The sequence below is a fragment of the Papaver somniferum genome, chromosome 2 (genome assembly GCF_003573695.1).
Source record: "Papaver somniferum cultivar HN1 chromosome 2, ASM357369v1, whole genome shotgun sequence".
NCBI lineage: Eukaryota > Viridiplantae > Streptophyta > Magnoliopsida > Ranunculales > Papaveraceae > Papaver > Papaver somniferum.
In genome coordinates this window covers 214,737,945-214,759,467 of record NC_039359.1, presented here as the reverse complement: position 1 = coordinate 214,759,467, position 21,523 = coordinate 214,737,945, and the positions used below count along the sequence as shown (strand labels likewise).

At 37.4% G+C, this 21,523-nt stretch overlaps 2 protein-coding genes across 2 annotated transcripts; one reads left to right on the top strand and one right to left on the bottom strand.

Annotated features, from left to right (window-relative positions):
• The first annotated feature begins 430 nt into the window (after positions 1-430).
• Positions 431-3,163, top strand: LOC113350472 (phytochrome E-like). The gene is made up of 2 exons (XM_026594611.1): positions 431-2,179; positions 2,358-3,163. Exons 1-2 carry the CDS (start codon positions 451-453, stop codon positions 3,161-3,163), a joined length of 2,535 nt encoding a protein of 844 aa, XP_026450396.1. The 5' UTR covers positions 431-450.
• Positions 3,164-9,637: 6,474 nt separating this feature from the next.
• Positions 9,638-10,784, bottom strand: LOC113352827. Its single transcript, XM_026596594.1, has 2 exons — positions 10,310-10,784; positions 9,638-10,221 (listed from the first exon to the last, which is right to left on the bottom strand). The coding sequence occupies exons 1-2, from the start codon at positions 10,782-10,784 to the stop codon at positions 9,638-9,640; spliced, it is 1,059 nt and encodes a 352-aa protein (XP_026452379.1).
• Between the last annotated feature and the right edge of the window lie 10,739 nt (positions 10,785-21,523).

Genomic DNA, 21,523 nt, shown 5'->3' with positions numbered 1-21,523 from the left:
ACTCGAAAGTTGGTCGGTTCAAGCACGAGAACCAGAAAAGCTGTTATAGAAATTCATTTATTTACTTATACAAGTAACGACACTATCTTCCGTTAAGCACGTGAACATCATATGATTTTTCGAAAAGAAAAAACAGAAAACCATTTAAATTGAATTGATGATAATGATGAACAAAAAATCACTCTGTTCTTTTCAAGTAGCCGGGGAACCAAAACAATGAAAAATTCTGCTTCTACATCAACAACAAACAATAAGAAGAAGAACAAAGCTAATGATCAGTATAATGAAGATGCTAATCTTCTTGCTGATTTTGAAACAAGTACTCAATCAGGTACATCTTTTAACTATCCAGAATTAATTCATTCCGCAAAAAAAACAGCACCTGAACAAAAAATATCTGCTTATCTTTCTAAACTTCAACGAGGTGGTTTTATTCAGTCTTTTGGTTGTATGATTACAGTTGAAGAACCTTCATTTAGAATCATTGCTTACAGTGAAAACACCATCCAACTTTTAGATATTGAAAACGATCATATTATCGATGATGATAATCAGCTTCTTCTCGACTTAGATGCTCGAAACTTTTTCACACAGTCCTCTAGAGACTCTCTCACAAAAGCTATAGTTTCTATAGAAATTTCTTTGTGTAACCCTGTATTAGTTCATTCAGTGAACACCCAGTTACCATTCTATGCCATACTACATAGAAACGATGTTGGAACTGTTATTGATTTCGAGCCGGTTCTACCCAGCAACCCTGCGTTTTCTGTTTCTGGTGTCGTGCAATCACAGAGATTTGCTGTTCAAGCAATTTCCAGGCTGCAGTCAGTTTCTGGTGGAGATATTGGTGTGGTTTGTGATACCTTAGTTGAAGATGTTCGTGAGCTCACCGGATATGATAGAGTGATGGTTTACAAGTTCCATGAAGATGAACATGGTGAGGTTATTTCGGAGGTAAGGAGGTCGGATTTGGAGCCTTATTTAGGATTGCATTATCCTGCAACGGATGTCCCACAAGCTGCTCGATTTTTGTTCCAACAAAGCCGAATTAGGATGATTTATGATTGTCATTCAGATCCTGTTCCAGTTATACAAATCAAAGAATTAAAGCAACCATTGTTGTTAGTGAACTCAACTCTTCGATCACCCCATGCTTGTCATACACAATATATGGCCAACATGGGTTCAATTGCTTCCCTTGTTATTGCGATTCTTATTAACGAGAATGGGTCGTTGAAGCTTTGGGGTTTAGTTGCTTGTCACCATTCTTCACCCCGTTATGTTCCTTTTCCTCTGCGATACGCTTGTGAATTCCTCATTCAAGCATTTGGTGTACATTTGAGTAGAGAGCTTAAATTGGTGTCACAACTAGAGGAGAAAAAAACTCTCAAAATGCAAACCTTGTTGTGTGATATGCTTCTTAGGGATGTCCCATTTGGGATTGTGACTCGGTCTCCTAATATCATGGACCTGGTAAAGTGTGATGGCGCTGCATTGTATTATGAAGGAAAATGTCAGTTGTTGGGTGTTACTCCAAATGAAATACAGATAAAAGATATTGCAGATTGGTTGCTTACATACGATTGTGAATCAACAGGGTTTACTACCGATAGTTTAGTCAATGCTGGGTTCCCTGGTGCAGAGTTGCTCCTTGACGTGGTATGTGGCATGGCCACCGTAAGAATTACATCAAAGGATTTCTTGTTCTGGTTTCGATCTCGCATTGAAAAAGAAGCTAAATGGGGAGGATCTAAGAATCAGCTTAGGGATAAAGATAATGATGGAAAGATGCACCCTAGGTCATCATTCAAGGCTTTCCTTGAGGAAGTAAAATATAGAAGTTTGCCATGGGAACTTCTGGAAATGAATGCGATTCACTCTTTACAACTGATCATGCGAGATCAAAGTGGTACTAGTATGGCAATTGGGCGGCAACTGATGACTGAAGGGGTAGATGAACTTAGATCGGTGGCATCCAAAATGGTCAACCTGATCGAGACAGCAATTGTCCCAGTTATTGCTGTAGGTTCTGATGGCAACGTCAATGGATGGAACACCAAAGTTGCTGAATTGACAGGGTTACCAGATACTAGCGCTTTGGGTAAATCCCTTGTTAATGAGCTTGTCCACGAAGAATCCCGTAAAGCTGTTGATAATCATCTCTTTCGAGCTCTGCAAGGTAAGCAGTCCTTGCATGATTTAAAATGGCCAGATTTGTTTACAAAGATTTCCTGTTAAAAATTTTCAAAAATTGTAGTATTTAGTATTCAACTGGCTCTCATTTTTAGATTACACTCTCAACTTATTTCATATGATTTCTACGAAATGTCAGTGTTCCTTGATTTTACTTTCTCCAGGCAAGGAAAGTAAAAATGTCCAGATAAAACTGAGAACTTTCGGGCTACTGCAGCAAAATGAGGCTGTATGTATAGTTGCAAATGCATGCACCACTAAGAGCTGCTCAGGCTGTGTTTCTAGTGTATCCTTTATTGGCCAAGATGTCACGAAAGAGATAGCTCTCACTGATAAATTTATTCGCTTGCAAGGAGATTACAAAGCTATTATACAAAGTCTTGATCCGTTGATTCCACCGATATTCGCTTCAGATGAGAATGCATGTTGCTGTGAGTGGAACACAGCAATGGAAAAGCTGACAGGTTGGCCAAAGGGAGAATTTATTGGTAAAATACTTCCCGGTGAAATATTTGGGAAGTTGTGCCGGATGAAAGATCAAGGTGCTATCACCGAGTTTATGATCATCTTGTATCAGGCAATTTGCAGCCACGTTACTTTGAAGTTTCCATTTGCTTTTTTTGATAGGAAAGGGGAACACTACAAGTTCGTATTAACAGCAAATAAGAGGGTTGACATGAATAGGAAGATCATTGGATGTTTCTGCTTCCTGCAAATGACAGTGCCTGACCTAATACAAGATGCGCAAAACCAGCAAGAGAGAAAGTGTCTTGCAAGACTTAAGGAGTTGGCTTATATTCAAGAAGAGACAAAAGCGCCTTTGGGAGGAATTTGTTTTGCCCACAAACTCCTAGGATCTAGTTCTATATCAGATCAAATGAAGCGGCTTTTAAAGACCAGTGATGCATGTGAGAGGCAGATGACAAAGATCATTGAGGAATGCAGTTTACAAAGTATCCAGAAGGGGTAAATCTTCTTTAGACTAAATTCAGAATTTTATACCTGGTCAGCTTGTAGGGATCACATTCATTTTGCATTAGACTAAGTTCAAAAATTTCCTTATTTACTTTAGCAGGTCTATGGAGCTATGTATGGATTGGTTTCCCCTCGGAAGTGCCATGGATGCAATTGTTAGTCAAGTAATGATTTTGTTGACAGAAAAAAATTGGCAGCTCAATTATGAAATCTCAGAACGAACCCAAGCATTATCCATCTACGGTGATCAAATTAGACTCCAGCAACTTTTAACAGCTTTTCTGGTACATATAATACATCGTGCACCATCCTCCGTGGGTTGGATAAATATTGAAGTTGAACCCAGTTCTATTTCATATCAGGGTTCATGGCCACTTTTGCAAATACAATTCAGGTATACGATCGTTATAAACTTTATTGTACATGTTAATGCACATATTATAAACTACAATGGCAATCTTAATCTAGTTATCCTATATTTGTGGAGGTTATCGATATCTCTTGTTGATCATTAAAATATCACAAACCATTATATGTAGACTGGCTCATCCTGGCAAAGGTCTCCCTTCAGAATTCATACAAGATATGGTTAGCGGAGGAACACAGTGGTCTTCATCGGAAGATGTAGGGTTAAACCTGTCAAGGAAGCTTCTCAAGATGATGAATGGTAGAATTCGTTACATCAGGGAAGCGGAAAAATGCTTCTTCCTCATTCATATCGAGTTTGCAACTTCTTGGAATGCATGTTTGGGATCAGAAGATGTCTTGCAAGTTAACAAATCCAGCTAGCTCATTCCAACATGCGCATAATTTTCGACAGGCAACGGTTTCTCTTCATTCCATATTGTATATAAAAGGATATATTGAGCTACTTAACAACTTATGCACCTTTTCTCATGATTCTATCTTTTCCTGTGTTATTTGCAAACAGACACGGGTGTATTTGCTGGAAATCTATAGAACCACACCCTTAGTAAAATCTATAGAACATTCTAATTAATCATTATAAGAATCATAAAAACTTTTATTAAAATCTTCAACTTAGATACAAAGTAATGAGAAAACCCTAACGTGGGAAGCAAATAATCTCTCTCTCCTAAATATCTTGTCTAAGCTCTCCAAAAGATCCCCCTCCAATACAAGGTCGCTCGGCTCCTTATATAGGAGTTTATATAGTGGATGCAGCTAATAAAGCCCCTAATTTCGGATCTGACGTGCGTCAACGTCGCGCAGACTTTATCATTGACGCACGGTTTCTTTACCACCGCACGACTCTTCACACTTTACTCGTGATTGAGGTGACGTCATCTGATTCGTCATTCTGGATAAGTAGAACGCGGTTGTCTTCGCTCAATCATTATGGACATCATTTCGCATAACTGATAGGTGTGCGGTATTTTGTACCCACATTTTGCCTCTTCTCATGTCGTTCTTTTGGTAAAGAGAGCGGTATGAGAAACTAATTTATTCTGCCGCACCCGTTCACCTTTTCATATTCTCATCTGTCGACATATTCCCATGATTTTGGCATCATATATTACGCGTGTCTTTCTGGATATTTGACACGTCTCTAATAACCGCCTCTTCTTATTCGTTTGTTTTTAATCAACGCATTAATGGTGGAAATCCTCTCGGGATTCGAGAGTAAATCTTTTATTTACTCTCGAGTATCTTCTTCTTTCTTCTTTTTACTTTCATTTTCTTCTCTACAACTTTTATTTTCTTCTGATGTTGTTCTTCTGGTTTGATCGAAAACTTGATTTGATTTTTATCTCTTACTTCGGTTTCTCTTTTCATCACTCTTTTTTCTTTATTTTCTTCGTTTTCATACTATGTTTCTTATCATCAGCATCTTGATCATCCTGATCTTGATTGATTTGATCATTCTAAACACTTGATTGAATTCGATAGATTGAAGGTCGAATTCGGTCAGAGAGGCTTCTCACTATCTATCCCTCCTGGATCAGAACCTTCTTCTAGGATTGGTTCTGAATGCTTCTCGCTTGATCAGTGGGACAACTTCTTGCTGGTCTTCGTGTTCCCCTCTATAATCCTCAATTTCCTCTGTTCTATGAGATTATATCCGATGCGAGGTTTCGCGTGGTATATTCCAGTTGAGCGGTAACTGTATCAGAATAGTTATGGAATATGCTCGTCGTGCGGCAGGATTAGAATCTATTCATCCAATAGAAGTAAGAAAGCCAGAATACGCCCATAAGGAGATCAACCCTTCAGATTATACAGTTGAGAATTTCTTCAATAACTATGACGTTGTAATTATGAAGAACGAGTCATCCCGCTGGGGTATTCGCTTGTCGACAAAGGACGGTGTTGCAGAGGATCAAAGAATTATGCGTGATGTTGATTTTCATGACTCCACCAATAATACCGCTCGCAAATCAAAAGATACTCGTTGGATGGAGTATCCTATTATTTTGGCGAGCCCCTACATTACTGGTAAAAGTGAATATGGTTCGAACCTTACTCTTCCTACGGGTTTTCCCGCTTATAGTCCTAGGGAGGTTAAATGGCCTGAGGAACTTGATGTGGTACGCACTTTTATCTTCGTCTTTTTATCCATTTTCCCTCTACTGTTGTTTCTTTCCTTTATTATTTCTTTTGATTTCAGGCTGCGAAGCTGAGAAAGAAGGCTAAAAACGCGTCTCAAGCGTCACATTCGCGTGATAATGAAGTAAGAAATACTCTTTGTTTATCTTTAACAATATTGTTGCTTCTGTTTCTTATCTTCCATTATTCGCGTAGGTGGAAGCTGAGGGTGTTAAAGGTAAAGGTAAAATTCGCTACAAGAAGACCGCTTCTAAGTCTTCTTCCCAGAATCCTCCTAAGAAGCGAAAGGAACTTTCCTCTTCCTATTCAAGTTCCCATTCTGGCGATGATGAAACGTCTTTTCCTGACGACTTCTCATTCATATCCTCTATAGGGCAGTTATCTAGCATCTTCTCTGACTTTGTGTCTACTATTGCTGATGAAGTGTTAACACGCACATAAGAAACGGTTGCAAAGATATGTAACGCTCCTTGTTTAAGCCATGATTCCGTTCGGGAGTTTCCTCAGCGTTGAGTCCAAGTTTTCAATTCGCGTTTGGCTCTTTGGTAATTCCCCTCCTTTCGTTCCCTCTTTAATGATGTCTTTAGCCTTATATTCTAATATTCAACTTATATTTTCGCAGAGTGCCCGTATATCGCATGTCGTTACTTCTGATCTTCAACGAAGACTTCGATCTCTTGGAGCCGAGAATGCTAAACTCAAACCCGAGGTCTCCCCTTATAAGGATGATGTCACCAAGAAGGAATGATCAATTAATTGGTGCGTAATTCTTTATTTCTTCCAACCTTTTGCTCGTTCATCTTTTTCGCTACCTTTTAATTGTGTATTCTTGCAGACATTTACAATTTAACTGACGAGGAAATTCATTATCCTGTTGATGATGAGATTCTCCTTGAGCATCTTAACGCTTCCTTGAATAACATTTCTGATGAAAAATTAAGAAATTTTCCCTTGGAGGAACTCAGATCAAAGTACCAACTTCTTAATTGTGACCACAGGAGTGCATTATCTACTGTTAATGGCTTTAGGCGCCGCTTTTGTGAATCTAAAGAAAGGATAAAGGTTTTAGAAGCGAAAATTAACGCTCTTATTTCTGAGAAGGATAAGGTTGTTCTTAAAGGTGCAAAAGCTTTAAAGGAGTTTCAAGAGGTTAGTTTTCAAGTCCAAGTGGAGCGAGATCTATCTATAAGTGAAAAGAACGCACTAATTGAGCGAGAGAACATGATCCGTTCTCGACTTATTATAGAGAATGATGCTGAATTTGAGTGGGTTGTTAGGGTCCTTGATAATGCTAGGAATGATTTAGTTATATCTGTTAGCCTTGAGTCCGAACATGCTGCATTTGTTAAAGATATTATTTCTAAAAAAGAAGGTTGTTTATTATTCTTTTCCATTTGTTATTCCCTGAAAGGTATTCTTATGTGGATTTAACATTCTGATCTTCTTTCACAGATGATGAGAAGAAGTATCTTGAGAAAATTGAGAATCTAGAGGCGAGATGTTCCGCTCGTGACTCTAAATACCGCAGAATCAAGAAAAAGTTGACTGTCATTGTTTCCAATTTGAGCAAGGATGTTGTTCGCGTTCGTTACGTAGATGTTAAGAAACTCTACGTTGATAATAACATTCCTCTGTCAAATTATAATTTCATTGAAGTTTCTCCCAATGAAGAAAGTTCTGACATATCTGATAGTGAGGGAGAATATGAGGAATATGAAGAGACTGATGAGGAGAGCAGTGGTTCTGAGGAAGTTAATGAAGATAACATGGGTGGAAAATAGTTATTATTTCTGAAGATCTTTTCCATCTTTTCGCACTTGTAAATCATTTTTCAGTTCTTTGTATATCAAATATTTCTTCAATGTGAATTCCTAAGCATTTGATGCTCCTTTAATGTAAATTCCTCTTTTGTTATACCTGCACTTTCGAAAAGCAAAGTACTGTTATTTTCAACAGTTAAGCTTAATCCTGTGGTAATAATAATATATAGCACATGCGTGAATCTATCATATTGGGGGGAGTAACACTCCTTTATATGCTTGCATTCCCCTTCTTGCCTCTATTAGCCGTCACAAGATGATTGAGTTATGCAGACGTTATGTAGTACTATGTAAATTACCATGTATTCATTTATTCATGGGAGTTGATATATGTAAAATTACCATTTATGCGTGTATCTTCCTTGTGGGGTATTTCATTATGCGGTAATCTATCATTTATTTATTCGTATACTTCGTTTATACAACTCAATAATTTAATATCATGTCTGCATTACGTTTTCTTTACCTTGTTTTTGTTTTCTGCCTCAGCTATATTTTATTTTGTTATTTCGCATCTATACATCCTATTATTTCTCCTCGTAAGAAATACCCTTTGTCTTTTCATTGTGCGATTATTTCTGTGCGTTATTTGTTCTCTCATTACTTCTTGCAAAACAATATTAGTTTCAATTTTACTTTTCTCGTGAGGTCTTATTTGGCCTTCCTAATTAAAGGTCTTATTTTTGCCTAATATATGATTTCATGCAATGACACGTTGATCTCGCCTTATCATCTTCTTGTATTATTGTCTCTGCAGGTTTTATTGACGCGCAAATACGACAAGCCTTAATACCCCCGTGAGTAAAAAGCCTCATGATATTTGCGTCTTTTGACATAATTCAGCTCCCTAATGGAGGGTCACGTCCTTATATTCCCCCTGACTGCCCCTTCAAGGAAGCTTACCCCTACTGGGTTAGAGTGGGCTCTTCTCATTTAGTGATGCAACAATCAGTTGTTTTGGCGACCTCTTGTCCCTCCACCGATATGGCTTGTGGTTACGAGACCGCACCCTAAGTGGGGTTTCTTTGGACCGAGTGCATCATAGTCAAGACTTGTCAAGAGCGGATAGGTATGCTCCAGACGCCCCAGGCACCCTTGACTCAACCGTGTACCCCGACGCCTTGATCGATTTTCTGCATTCGTTAGGAGAGACCTTGTCACCTTAATCTTTCGACTAAGGCGCCTCTCCTGGATGGGCTTTCGTTTCACCCCAAATCTCCATGCCTCAGGTTTCAGGATCGGTGTAGCTTTTCCCCGAGTCATGATAACTAGGTTTTCTCCAATTATGACGTCTGTTAGGTCTTATCATTGCATCTTGCTGTATATGCGAACTAGGGTGCACGTCACAATTGGATGCCTAGCCTCCCTAATTAGAGTCGTTACTTCTGTTGCCTTCTATTAAGGTCTTATTGTCGCTTTTTTATGATATGATATAATTGATTTTCATAAAGAAAAAGAACTTTTTCATTTGCATTCATACTCTTGATTAGTATAATTCTGATATCTTCTGTCTTTATTTATTCTCCTACATAATAACTACCTCTTAAAGAAATTTTTATTTGAGATGACTTGTTTATTTCTTTCGCCTTCTATGCTTCATTGAGTTCGCATATGTTTTCCAATATTTGTTCTCGCATACGTTCTATTTCTTCTGGTGTGCTATGACTGCCGCATGGACCATATTTATTCAAATACATTTGGTTCCAAAGTTGACCAGACGACTTTCCTACTTTGTCATCTATTAATTCATACATTCCATCTCCCACAACTCTCTTGACCCTATATGGTCCATCTCATGCATCTTCCAAGCTTCCTTTACCATTTCTATGGTATGATGCTTTCTGCCTCAGCACCAATTCTCCTTCCTGTAATTCGGTCTTCTTGACACACTTGTTGTGTTTATTCTCTCGTGCGGTTGTTTCCTCCTTGACTGAAGCTTCCCTTTTTCAGTTTTCTTGTTCACAACATCTACCATTAATTTCTCCCCTCGCTTGCCTTCTTGTATCTGCTTTTTCCAATCTCTTCGCTTGCTTGCGCGTTCTTCACATTTTTCAACATCAATCTCATGACAGGTTCTTCCTTCATTTGGATCTCCTCTTATCACTCCAATACCTTGAGGTAAGGGGAACTTGATACATCGGTGGAAAGTTGAGGCCACTCCCAGAATACCATGGTCTTCCTATCAAAGCATTATATGGAGATTCTACATCAACAACGCAGAATACTATTTCTGTGGATATGATCTTTAAAGGAATTCGCAACGTTATTTCCCCTTTTGTCTTAGTGGCCGATCCATTGAAAGCGTAGATCTTGTAGGTACATGAGATTAGGTCCTCATCTCTACCACCCAAAGTTTTGTATGTGTGATAGAATAGTATATCGACTGAACTACCAGGATCTATCAGTATTCTATTTAGATCCCATGTATCCGCGTCATCCTCCGTATTTTTATCAGTTTTTACTTTTGGGTTGATTTCCAACTTGATCACTAATGGTCTCTCGTGATGTTCTCCACATCCTGGTACTTCTTCCGCGGTAAAAGAAATAGGTTGTCTCTGCCAATCTTTCAGTGGTGATACCTTTGCCGGGTTGAGTATCTCTCTTCCATCACTATCTCTTGCATAAACTCGGCTTAGGACATTATCGTGAAAAATATTATATGCTTCTGAAAGAATGTATTATCGAATTGCAATATAAATTCTTTGCATTCGCCCCTACTTCAATCAAATATGTGTTCCTTCCGGCCTACATACCTTGTGCATCCCCCTCTGGTGGTGGTGGTAGACTCTGTTGTGGTTGCACTAAAAAGTGGTTTAGCTTCCCCTGATCAATCATTCTTAGTATAATTTTCTTCACATTTCTGCAATTACTGGTGGTGTGACCGTGGAAACGATGATAAGCACAGAATTCTCTACTTCTTCTCCCTGATGGTGGCTCATTTCCCATATTTGGTGGCTCTAGGATATCTTCCATTAGAATTACCGCTTCCCAGATTTTCTCTATCGCGGTGTTTAGATGCGACATCTTTATCTGCTCCCAAACCACTTTGCTACCTCCTGGGCCTTGGTTATAATATTGATTTTGCCCTCCATAACCTTCTAGTTGGTTATAAAGCCTTTGAATCTTGTTATTTCCTCCACGATTATTGAACTGTTTTTCTCTGTATTCTCTTTCAAACTCTTTTTGATCTCTACTGCCCATGGCTACTAGCTTTTGCCCTTCTTCCATTACTTTCTTTCCTTGACTCCCTTGGGATGTACTTGCAACAGCATTTGTCGTCCTTGGAAGTAGGCTGACATTCCCTTCATTTGCGTTTGTTATCGTAACTGGGTAAGACTCAATTTCTCTTTTTTTTCTTCAAGATCTATGTATTCTTCTTGGAACTCGCGTAACTCCGCCATGGTTATTGTATCTTTTGTCCTGAAGATCTGCATATACAATAAATCTGTAGGAAAAATTGCATTAATGAAGGCTAGTATAAGGTTTCTCTCATCTACTCGCCCGGCCATTTCACTACACATGCTCCTCCAACGCGTGGTTAAATTGTGCAAGCTCTCATTGATCCTTCTGCGTAAGATGAACACTTTTTCATACCTGGTATTAGCATGTTATTGCTGATATATTGTCCTAATAAGATATTTTGTAAGTGATGAAATAATCGAATGGTTCCTAGTGGCAATCCTTCAAACCATTGCAAGGCTTCCCTTGTCAGGATCGCTGGGAAATATTTACATAACACCGCATCATTTTCCTCCCACTGTAATAGGGATCGACTATACACCCTTATATGCTGCACTGCACATGTGCTTCCATCAAAGATTTAGTAAATACAGGTAGGCTGCATTTAGGCGGTACTAGTGCGAGTTGTATTTGTCTTACAAATGGTGTTTTTCCCGCTTCCTCTATTGCTTCATCTGGTTGTCGCCTACCACCATCTCTTCGCGTCGTCATCATTTCTCTCATCTCTGCAAATTCTCTAAGGATTACTTCACTCATGATTTAGTATGCATCTTTATGCATGGGTCTTTTCAACCTTGCTTGCCTTACTCTGTTGTCATGTCTATTTTGAAGCACATCCTCTTGTATATCTCTCTCTTCAGCATCCTCTCTTCTTCGTCTGCGTCTTTCTCTTTCATCCCTTGCATGTTCCTGTGCGATATTATTCCTTTCAGCTTCCTATGCGCGGTCACATTGATTTCTTAACGTTGCTCTTCCTTGCAATATAATTCTTCCCTGCTCTGCATTGTTCTCCACTGGTTCTTGTTGGATACGAGTTTGGGTTTGATTTCTTCTATTGTTCCTTTCTCCCATCCTTGAGGACTCAGCGATTTCACTTCTTCTTCTTCGATGGTATTTTTCTTCACTGGTTCTTGTTGGAGCTTCCTGTGATCCTTCTGCTCCTTCTAGTTGCTATTGTTTGTTCTGCTGCAGCTGTTTGCCTAACCATCTTTGCTTTTTTATAACAATAAAGGAAAAATTATTTGTTAAAGCACTGAAAACTTAAACAACAAAGATTGTTTTTCTGAGAGTGAAAATTTTAATTGAATTTTTTAGGTCTAAACTTCTAAACCTTCAAAGATTGTTGATATATAAAGCGATGAGAAACTATGAGTATCTTCTAATTTGTTTTTAAACAAATTTACCGACAGGGTATATCATTCCGATCTGATTTCTAGCGCCAAAATGTAGTTGCAGGAAATCCTACAACCACGCCCTTAGTAAAATCTATAAAACAATCTAAGTAATCATCATAAGAATCATAAGAACTTTTATTAAAATCTTCAACTTAGATACAAAGTAATGAGAAACCCCTAACTTGGGAAGAAAATAATATTTCTCTCTCCTAAATATCTTGTCTAAGCTCTCCAAAAGATTCCCCTCCAATACAAGGTCGCTCGGCTCTTTAGATAGGAGTTTACATAGTGGATGACAGCTAATAAAGCCCCTAATTTCGGATCTGACGTGCGTCAATGTCGCGTAGACTTTATCATTGACGCACGGTTTCTTTACCACCGCACGACTCTTCACACTTTACTCGTGATTCAGGTGACGTCATCTGATTCGTCATTCTGGATAAGTAGAACGCGATTGTCTTCGCTCAATCATTATGAACATCATTTCACATAACTGAGAGGTGTGCGGTATTTTGTATCCACAACGGGATTAAAATCCAGAATGAGTTTTGTGGTGTCAGCATGCATCTTTTCTCTAGGTGAACAAATTTCCTTCATGAGAAAAAACACAGAACATACACATATATCAGTATTACTAGTTACTACAAAAGAAAACAAACAGTTGCATTGTAAGCTCATAATATATTTCCTTCAAAAGATCTGAAAGTTATAGGAACCTATCCACATTGTGATAGTTATATTACTGCTCGGTAGTTTAACATTTTTACTAAGTTCGGCTAGTACATGGCTACAGGGTAACACAAAATGTGGCTATAGTTATACATATGACTAGTAGCCACGCAAGTAACCTGAAATGTGGCTAGGCTGTAAGCCAAAAAATGTGGCCTCTGTGAAGGTTTGTACTAGTGATAAAGTGATGAAAAACTATGAGTATCTTCTAAATTTTTTTTAAACAAATTCACCGACAGGGTATATCATTCTGAGCTGATTCTAGCGCCAAAATGTAGTTGTAGGGAATCCTACAACCACACCCTTAGTAAAATCTATAGAACAATCTAAGTAATCATCATAAGAATCATAAGAACTTTTATTAAAATCTTCAACTTAGATACAAAGTAATGAGAAACCCCTAACTTGGAAAGAAAATAATATTTCTCTCTCCTAAATATCTTGTCAAAGCTCTCCAAAAGATCCCCCTCCAATACAAGGTCGCTCGGATCCTTAGATAGGAGTTTACATAGTGGATGACAGCTAATAAATCCCCTAATTTCGGATCTGACGGGCGTCAATGTCGCGCAGACTTTATCATTGACGCACGGTTTCTTTACCACCGCACGACTGTTCACACTTTACTCGTGATTCAGGTGATGTCATCTGATTCGTCATTCTGGATAAGTAAAACGCGGTTGTCTTCGCTCAATCATTATGAACATCATTTCGCCTAACTGATAGGTGTGCGGTATTTTGTACCCACAACGGGATTAAAATACGGAATGAGTTTTGTGGTGTCAGCATGCATCTTTTCTCTAGGTGAACAAATTGCCTTCATGAGAAAAAACACAGAACATACACATATATCAGTATTACTAGTTACTACAAAAGAAAACAAACAGTTGCCTTGTAAGCTCATAATACATTTCCTTCAAAAGATCTGAAAGTTATAGGAACCTATCCACATTGTGCTAGTTATATTACTGCTCGGTAGTGTAGCATTTGTACTAAGTTCGGCTAGTACATGGCTACAGGGTAACACAAAATGTGGCTATAGTTATACATATGACTAGTAGCCACGCAAATAACCTAAAATGTGGCTAGGCTGTAAACCGAAAAACGTGGCCTATGTGAAGGTTTGTATTAGTGATAAAGCGATGAAAAACTATGAGTATCTTCTAATTTGTTTTTAAACAACTTTACCGACAGGGTATATCATTCCGAGCTGATTTATAGCGCCAAAATGTAGTTGCAGGAAATCCTACAACCACACCCTTAGTAAAATCTATAGAACAGTCTTAGTAATCATCATAAGAATCATAATAATTTTTATTAAAATGTTCAACTTAGATACAAAGTAATGAGAAACCCCTAACTTGGAAAGAAAATAACATTTCTCTCTCTTAAATATCTTGTCTAAGCTCTCCAAAAGATCCCCCTCTAATACAAGGTCGCTCGGCTCCTTAGATAGGAGTTTACATAGTGGATGATAGCTAATAAAGCCCTTAATTTCGGATCTGACGTGCGTCATCATTGACGCACGGTTTCTTTACCGCCGCACAAATCTTCACACTTTACTCGTGATTCAGGTGACGTCACCTGATTCGTCATTCTGGATAAGTAGAACGCGGTTGTCTTCGCTCAATCATTATGAACATCATTTTGCATAACTGATAGGTGTGCGGTATTTTGTACCCAAAACAGGATTAAAACACGGAATGAGTTTTGTGGTGTCAGCATGCATCTTTTCTCTAGGTGAACAAATTGCCTTCATGAGAAAAAACACAGAACATACACATGTATCAGTATTACTAGTTACTACAAAAGAAAACAAACAGTTGGATTGTAAGCTCATAATACATTTCCTTCAAAAGATCTGAAAGTTATAGGAACCTATCCACATTGTGCTAGTTATACTACTGCTCGGTAGTTTAGCATTTGTACTAAGTTCGGCTAGCGAGAATACATAGTCGACCTACTGCAGATTTTAGCATTTGTACTAAGTTCACCTAGCAAAAATCTACTGCAAATTTTAGCATTTGTACTAAATTCAGCTAGCATAAACTCAATAATACATAGTCGAACGTATTGCAAATTTAGTATGTGTACAAAGTTTGGTAAGCAAAACTAAAGGATACCTAGCCGAATCTACTGTGAATTTAGCATATGTATTAAGTTTGGCTGGCAAAACTAAAGAACAGATATCCGAACCTATTGCAAATTTAGTATTTGGCTAGGTGAAAAATGGATACTCCTGGTCAGTGTTTTTTGTTTTGTAAACGGTCCGCGAGTAATAACCGCAAAGGTGTCATTATTTATATACAAAAACTCCAACAAAACAAATTGTTCACAAAAACCTTATTTAATATAAACTGTCTATATTACCCTTTTAGTTTAAATCATCCCAACAAAAACAAAAATCAACCCCACTTTAATTCTTATTATATTTTCACCCCCAACAAGAAACAAACAACCACCAACACCACCGAACACCACCACCGCCAACGCCACCGACCGCCGCCGCCAACTCCACCTTCCACCACCGCCACCGCCGCCAACGACCACCGACGCCACCTCCGACCACCACCTCCCCCGCCGCCACCGACCACCACCGCCGCCACCACCGCCACTGACCGTCGCCGCCACCGATACTGCGCAATTGCACCACCACTGCCAGCCACCCTACCAGCCAGCACCACCACTGTCGACCACCGCCGACCACCACCACCACCGATACTACGCAATTGCACCACTACTGCTAGCCAGCACCACCACTGTCGACCACGACCGACCAAAACCAGCACCACGACCGCCCACCACCACCACCTCCCAAAAATTAGATGAAACCAATTTTGGTTTCATCATAAATACGATGAAACCGATTTTGGTTTTATCATAAATAAGATGAACCATAATTGGCTTCGTGAGAATCCAACTGCAAGAAAAATTATAAGAGGTATTATACATGTTCATTGATATATGGAACCAATTTTGGTTTTATCATAAATACGATGAAATTGGTTTCATCATAAATAAGATGAAATCATAATTGGTTTCGTCAGAATTCAACTGCAAGAAAAATTATAAACCATGATTCATTTTGGTTGACCACACCAATAGAAATAAATGATACACATGGTTTTCATTTAATTTGTATCTAACAAATTTACACCAATGCAGAGTATAATTAGTCAAATTGGATAGAGAAACTCGCAAAGTCGCATCAGCTATTTGAATCAACAGTACAGAACAACATTATAACAAACAATAGAATCTTTCTACACGAAGAATTCCGCGGTGAACTTAGTGAAACACGATAAAAAAAATCAACAATTCATTCGAAATTTAGGTTATCATATTGTCTAATAGAATTTTAGCTTGGCCAGGACCATACCACATCTGAACATGTTACTGTTCTGTCTGACTTGAGCCTCGGTTTGTATATAACAACTATAATATAGTAATGAAACATCATCAAACACAAAACACTAATGTACAACTCAACTAGGAAATGTAATTGTTACCCGTCAAGAGTTCATCTACTTTAATATCACACAAATATGCAGAATGACACAAAATTAAAGAAACTAATATGCATGTATCCGCGTAAACATACCAACTCTATGGATGTATACATATGTTTCATTTAACCAGTGTATGAGTAAGTTTAGTCAAAAGGGATACTGCAAACATATCAACTCTCTAGATGTATATATATGTTTCATTTAACCAGTGTCTACAAAATGTATGAGTAAATTTAGTCAAAAGGGATATTGTAACTCGCAATACTGGTTCCACTCAAAACAATACACAACCACATCATACTCAAGCCATGTTTTTAAGTTCTCACTTTCCAGCAACACGAAAATTAATATTAACCACTAAGCATGATGCAATACAATCTATCCAAACTAACAAAAGATTGAACTGAAAAACATGTCAACATCCAACAGTCATCTATCTACTTCAATTTCATATACCACCATTCACCCAAAACATGCACAGAGACACAAAATTTCAGAAACTAATGTGTGTACATGTGCATGGTTACATGCAAATACCAACTCCCCATACATACTAATTTTTTGTCTAATCAGTTCTACCAAATGTGTACCAATGCAGAGAAAGTTTAGCTAACAGTCGTTGAATAACTCACAATAGCTCTTGCAATAAAGCTATAAACCACTATGCAACCACAATACACTATAACCAGGCTCTTGAGTTCTCTCTTTCCAGCACATTTCACAATGTATCATTACCCAGTGCAGTCTTTACAAACTAACTAATAAACTGGATAATGTCTTAAACAACAACCAAAAGACTCATTCTAGTTTTGTGAAATTAGCATTTCCATTTCAATTTCACATTTGATTCCTTGATTATAATGTTATCTCCCATTTCAAATAAATGCTTCCACCTTAAAATTTTGGTTCTCCTCTGTTTCCACATCTAATCCTTGGCTTAAATGTAACCAACCAAATTTGATTCAGAAAAATTTCAGTACAGATCCATGTACACATTCAATAATATACAGATCCACGTCAAACTTCAAATGAAAAATTAGTTCAAAAATCATAAAATCTTCGACCAAAAACAGATCATCAAATTAGATCCCTCACATACTAATTCCACCAACAAATATACAAAAATTTAAGAAAAAATTACAAGAAATTTGTGATTTCTTACCGCTATCGCCGATGAGACAAATTAGGCTATCAAATTTGACATCACCACTCCATCATCTCTTCCTTGAAAATCGATCAAAATCATCAATTCATCACCAATCCATCTATGTTCTTCAATTGAAGTTGCAATCGCAACCCTAATTTCAACAATTTCTTCATCTGATCTTACGGAAACATCACAACATCACCAGATCCACCTATGTTTTCTTCTGAATTTGAAGATGAAACTATGGTTAGGGTTTTAATTAAGGCTGGGGGTGGGGGTGGTAATGGTGTTGGTGGTGAAGGAATTGAAAGAGGCGAAGGAGGGTGGTGGTAGTAGTGAGATACGAAGGTGCAGTAGTATGGTCGGGGGAGCATAAAATTTCTGCTGGTGTTCGTAAAGATCTGTTATTGCCACTGGTGGTGGGGAAAGGAGACGAAAGAAAGAAGAAAAAAGAAAGGAGAAGAAGAAGAAGAAAATCTAAAAGGGTATGTCCGGGTTTTTTTAAAGTAAAAAAAAAACTAAATTTGATCATTATTATTTGATCTTGGGTTTTTGTGCCACTTTTTTATGAAATTGTTTTAATTTATTAAAAATAATATGGCTGGATTTTTTGTACCACAAAGTTGGTCACCTAGGTATTTTGTCACTAGTTTTGTTTTGTAAAACAGGACAATGATCGGCCGGGTATATATAACAATTCTTGGCCGATTTTAGAAGACCATAGTAAAGTTTGGGTAGAAAATAAAACACAAAATTGGTTAAAAAGACCAAAATCAATAATTTCTGGGTGAAATGGACAGTTAGATTTTGATACTGTTTGAATGGACAAAAATGTAAAAATAGGCAGGATGTAACCAGTTTCATCGTGGCCATTTTCAAATATTTTTTTCTTATTTTTAATTTACACAGGATGTATCCAGTTTCATCCTTGCTATTTTTTAAATTTAAGCTAGGATGAAACTGGTTTCATCCTTACTATTTCTCCTTTTTGGCCATTTCACCCAAACTATTTTTTACTCGTCCATTTGAACCGTGATTTAATAAAATTTGGACAAATGATCCATTTTCTGAAAATAAAATCTATAGCTAGTACTCGAATCCTACAAAGCTAGAAAATAATATGAGAGAGGATATGTCTTTTTTCGTAAGTCCCAAATTGATGGCTAACCATAATACGTCATCTTAGTAAGTCCTTTAATATATGGTCCATCTAATTGTTCATGACCAAATCATTTACTTTTTGAGCTCATTCGCTTTTATCTTTGTACCATGTGGTTTAGAATCATTTATTCAGTAAGATTGTCAAGTTTTCAGGTTTTTTTTTTCCCTCCCTCTTTTACTTTGTGTTTTTTTTTTTAATAAGCAAAACATTTCATCGAAAGCTAAGGAAAGTTGTACACATTAATATCACATCCAATCATCAGAGTTTTTATAGCCAAGAGTTTAAAAAATACCCTTTTTTACATCTTTCCCATTTAGCTAGCTTCTTTAAGGAAATATCTATAAACATACATCACTTTACTATTTACGTAACCCAAATGAACCTTCACTTTTACTTTGTTAATCTATCCGGAAAAAGAAAATCAGTAAAGAAAAAAGCATCTTTTTACAAAGAAAACAAGACAAGCTTGGGAGGCAAATAATGTTGGGCTATTGGCAAATGGAGGATTAGCCCAAACAAAAGGTTATGGGCTTTTCAACAAACCCGGAACCCTTTAAGCCAGATGAATTTGAGTTGCGTGAATTTGGAAAATTTTATCGTAGCTTCACAGGATTGAAGAGGCTCTTGCAACCATGAAACCGTTCCTTAGGAAGAACAGAAAAGCAAATGTGAACGTGTTTTGTATAAAAACAGTCAAAAGTGGTACCAATGCCTCCTGGGCCTTGGTGTAGATTTAAGTTTCTAATCTTAATTATGGTGATGGTTGCAAGGCTTGGTATACCACCTGGAGAAGAATAGGAGAAGAAGAAAAAAATAGGTAGTCTGGGAGATACCCTTTTGTTGTTGTTGTTGGTACTGTGCTGCTAGTCTGCTACTGGACACAAGTTGGCTCTAAAAAGGAATTAACTATGGATACAAGATCGAGACAATACAACAACGAAGTATGATTACTTGATAATAGTTTCGGACTTAACCAAACACTATAGGATTGCTATCAAGTAATAAGGAATTAACGTTTGTGTATTTTACTTCTAATTATAATAAAACAATTAAATTGCGGAAAAAAAAAGTAAAAGACACAGCAAGATTTTGTTAACGAGGATACCGAAAATGCAGAAAACCCTGGGACCTTGTCCAGAATTGAATACTCTCGGGATTAAGCCGCTATACAAAATCTAAACCAACTTTGTATGGTTGAGACCAAGCAAATAAACCTATAGTTTATCTAGTTCCGTATGTATCCCTGAATCTCCAACTTGCAATAAGTCATGCACTTGGAACAATTCCTTTGGTTCGTATTCGAAACAGTAAAGGAACAACAAATCTGTTCGGTAACAACTCTTTTCAAACAAGTGATATGAGTTTGACAAAAGGATCTTCCGTTTATCCCAATAAACTCCTTTCTCAGGTTCTTAGATCAATCTATTAACAACTACCAAAGTAATTGTCTAGACTATGCAATCAATACTTTGAATCACAAAGAATTGTATTGATGTGGATCTACTCAACTAATCAATCAAGGTTATCACAAAGATAAACCGATTATAGTTCGGATCCCTAGACGATCAAGTTTTGTGCACACCAAAGATTATGAACTCAAATAAGAAATCTTATTTGTCTTCAAATCTTCTTAGATCTTCAATAAACACCTGCACACAATCAACTTGAATCTCTTGTGATCAATCACACACAGAATAGAGTCTGTTAACAAAGGATTATCACAAGACGTCTTTAGATCTACAAATAGTCTAAAGATCCCCGTCGAAACTTCGATCTACTTTGAGTGAATCATATATCAGAAGAGAAGATTCTCAAGCATAAACAAACTAGGTGCAATTAATAAAAGTTTAACAACCGTTAGTCAATCAAATCAATCGAAAACTAATAATAAATTGCAATTATCTAGTTCGCCACTAACGTTACTCGTAGAGCTTCCCAATCCCAAAGAAGTCTTTAAAACGAGCGGACGTAAGAGATTTCGCCTAATTAGGGTACTTTCCTCTCCGAATAGACGACTCCACCAGTAACAACACAACCAGGTAGCTTTGCTGGCTCTAAGAATTAGTTTGTTCGAAATGCAAACTTCAATATTTATAGACCAAGGAAGTTTGGACACCAAGGAATTTCCAAAACCGAAAATATTCTCAAGATATGCAATATATTTCCAAATTCAGTTTTCATAATTCCTGGAAATGCCCTGTCCAAATATTGACCGAAATCTTGGTAGAAAATCTCCAATTAGTAAATGCATATTACCAATTTTTATTTTCTAAAGATATCCATTTAATTGCGGGAAACTAAGAGCATATAAAACTAAAAACCTTAATTAAAAGAATCTCAATTTATTTCGATCCGGGATTCTTCTTTAGTTATTAAGAAATATCTTTGAACAATAAAAGATAAGAATTACTACACATTCAAAGTATGTCGACATCTTTACTTTATAAATCCTTTTGCATATTTACAATCTTGGAACCGATTTTCCACACTTCCAAACGAGTTTAGAATTGGTTCATCTATCTTCCAAGAACTATGTGATTGATTATCCTATCAAATCACCATTAATAGGTTTCACGGTTCTACCAGAAACACAAGGCTTCGATTCTACCTCCATGTGGGTACAAGGACCGGTCACACCAGCTTTCCAAAAATTGGTTGACTAGGTACTGGGATCGGTTACCACATATTATGGTATTTAACTTGTAATCGCTTGCACAAGTCATAGGATTGATTACCAATTACTAAGACTTGTTGTACCTCTTACAAGGATCAATTCCACATGCTTATGA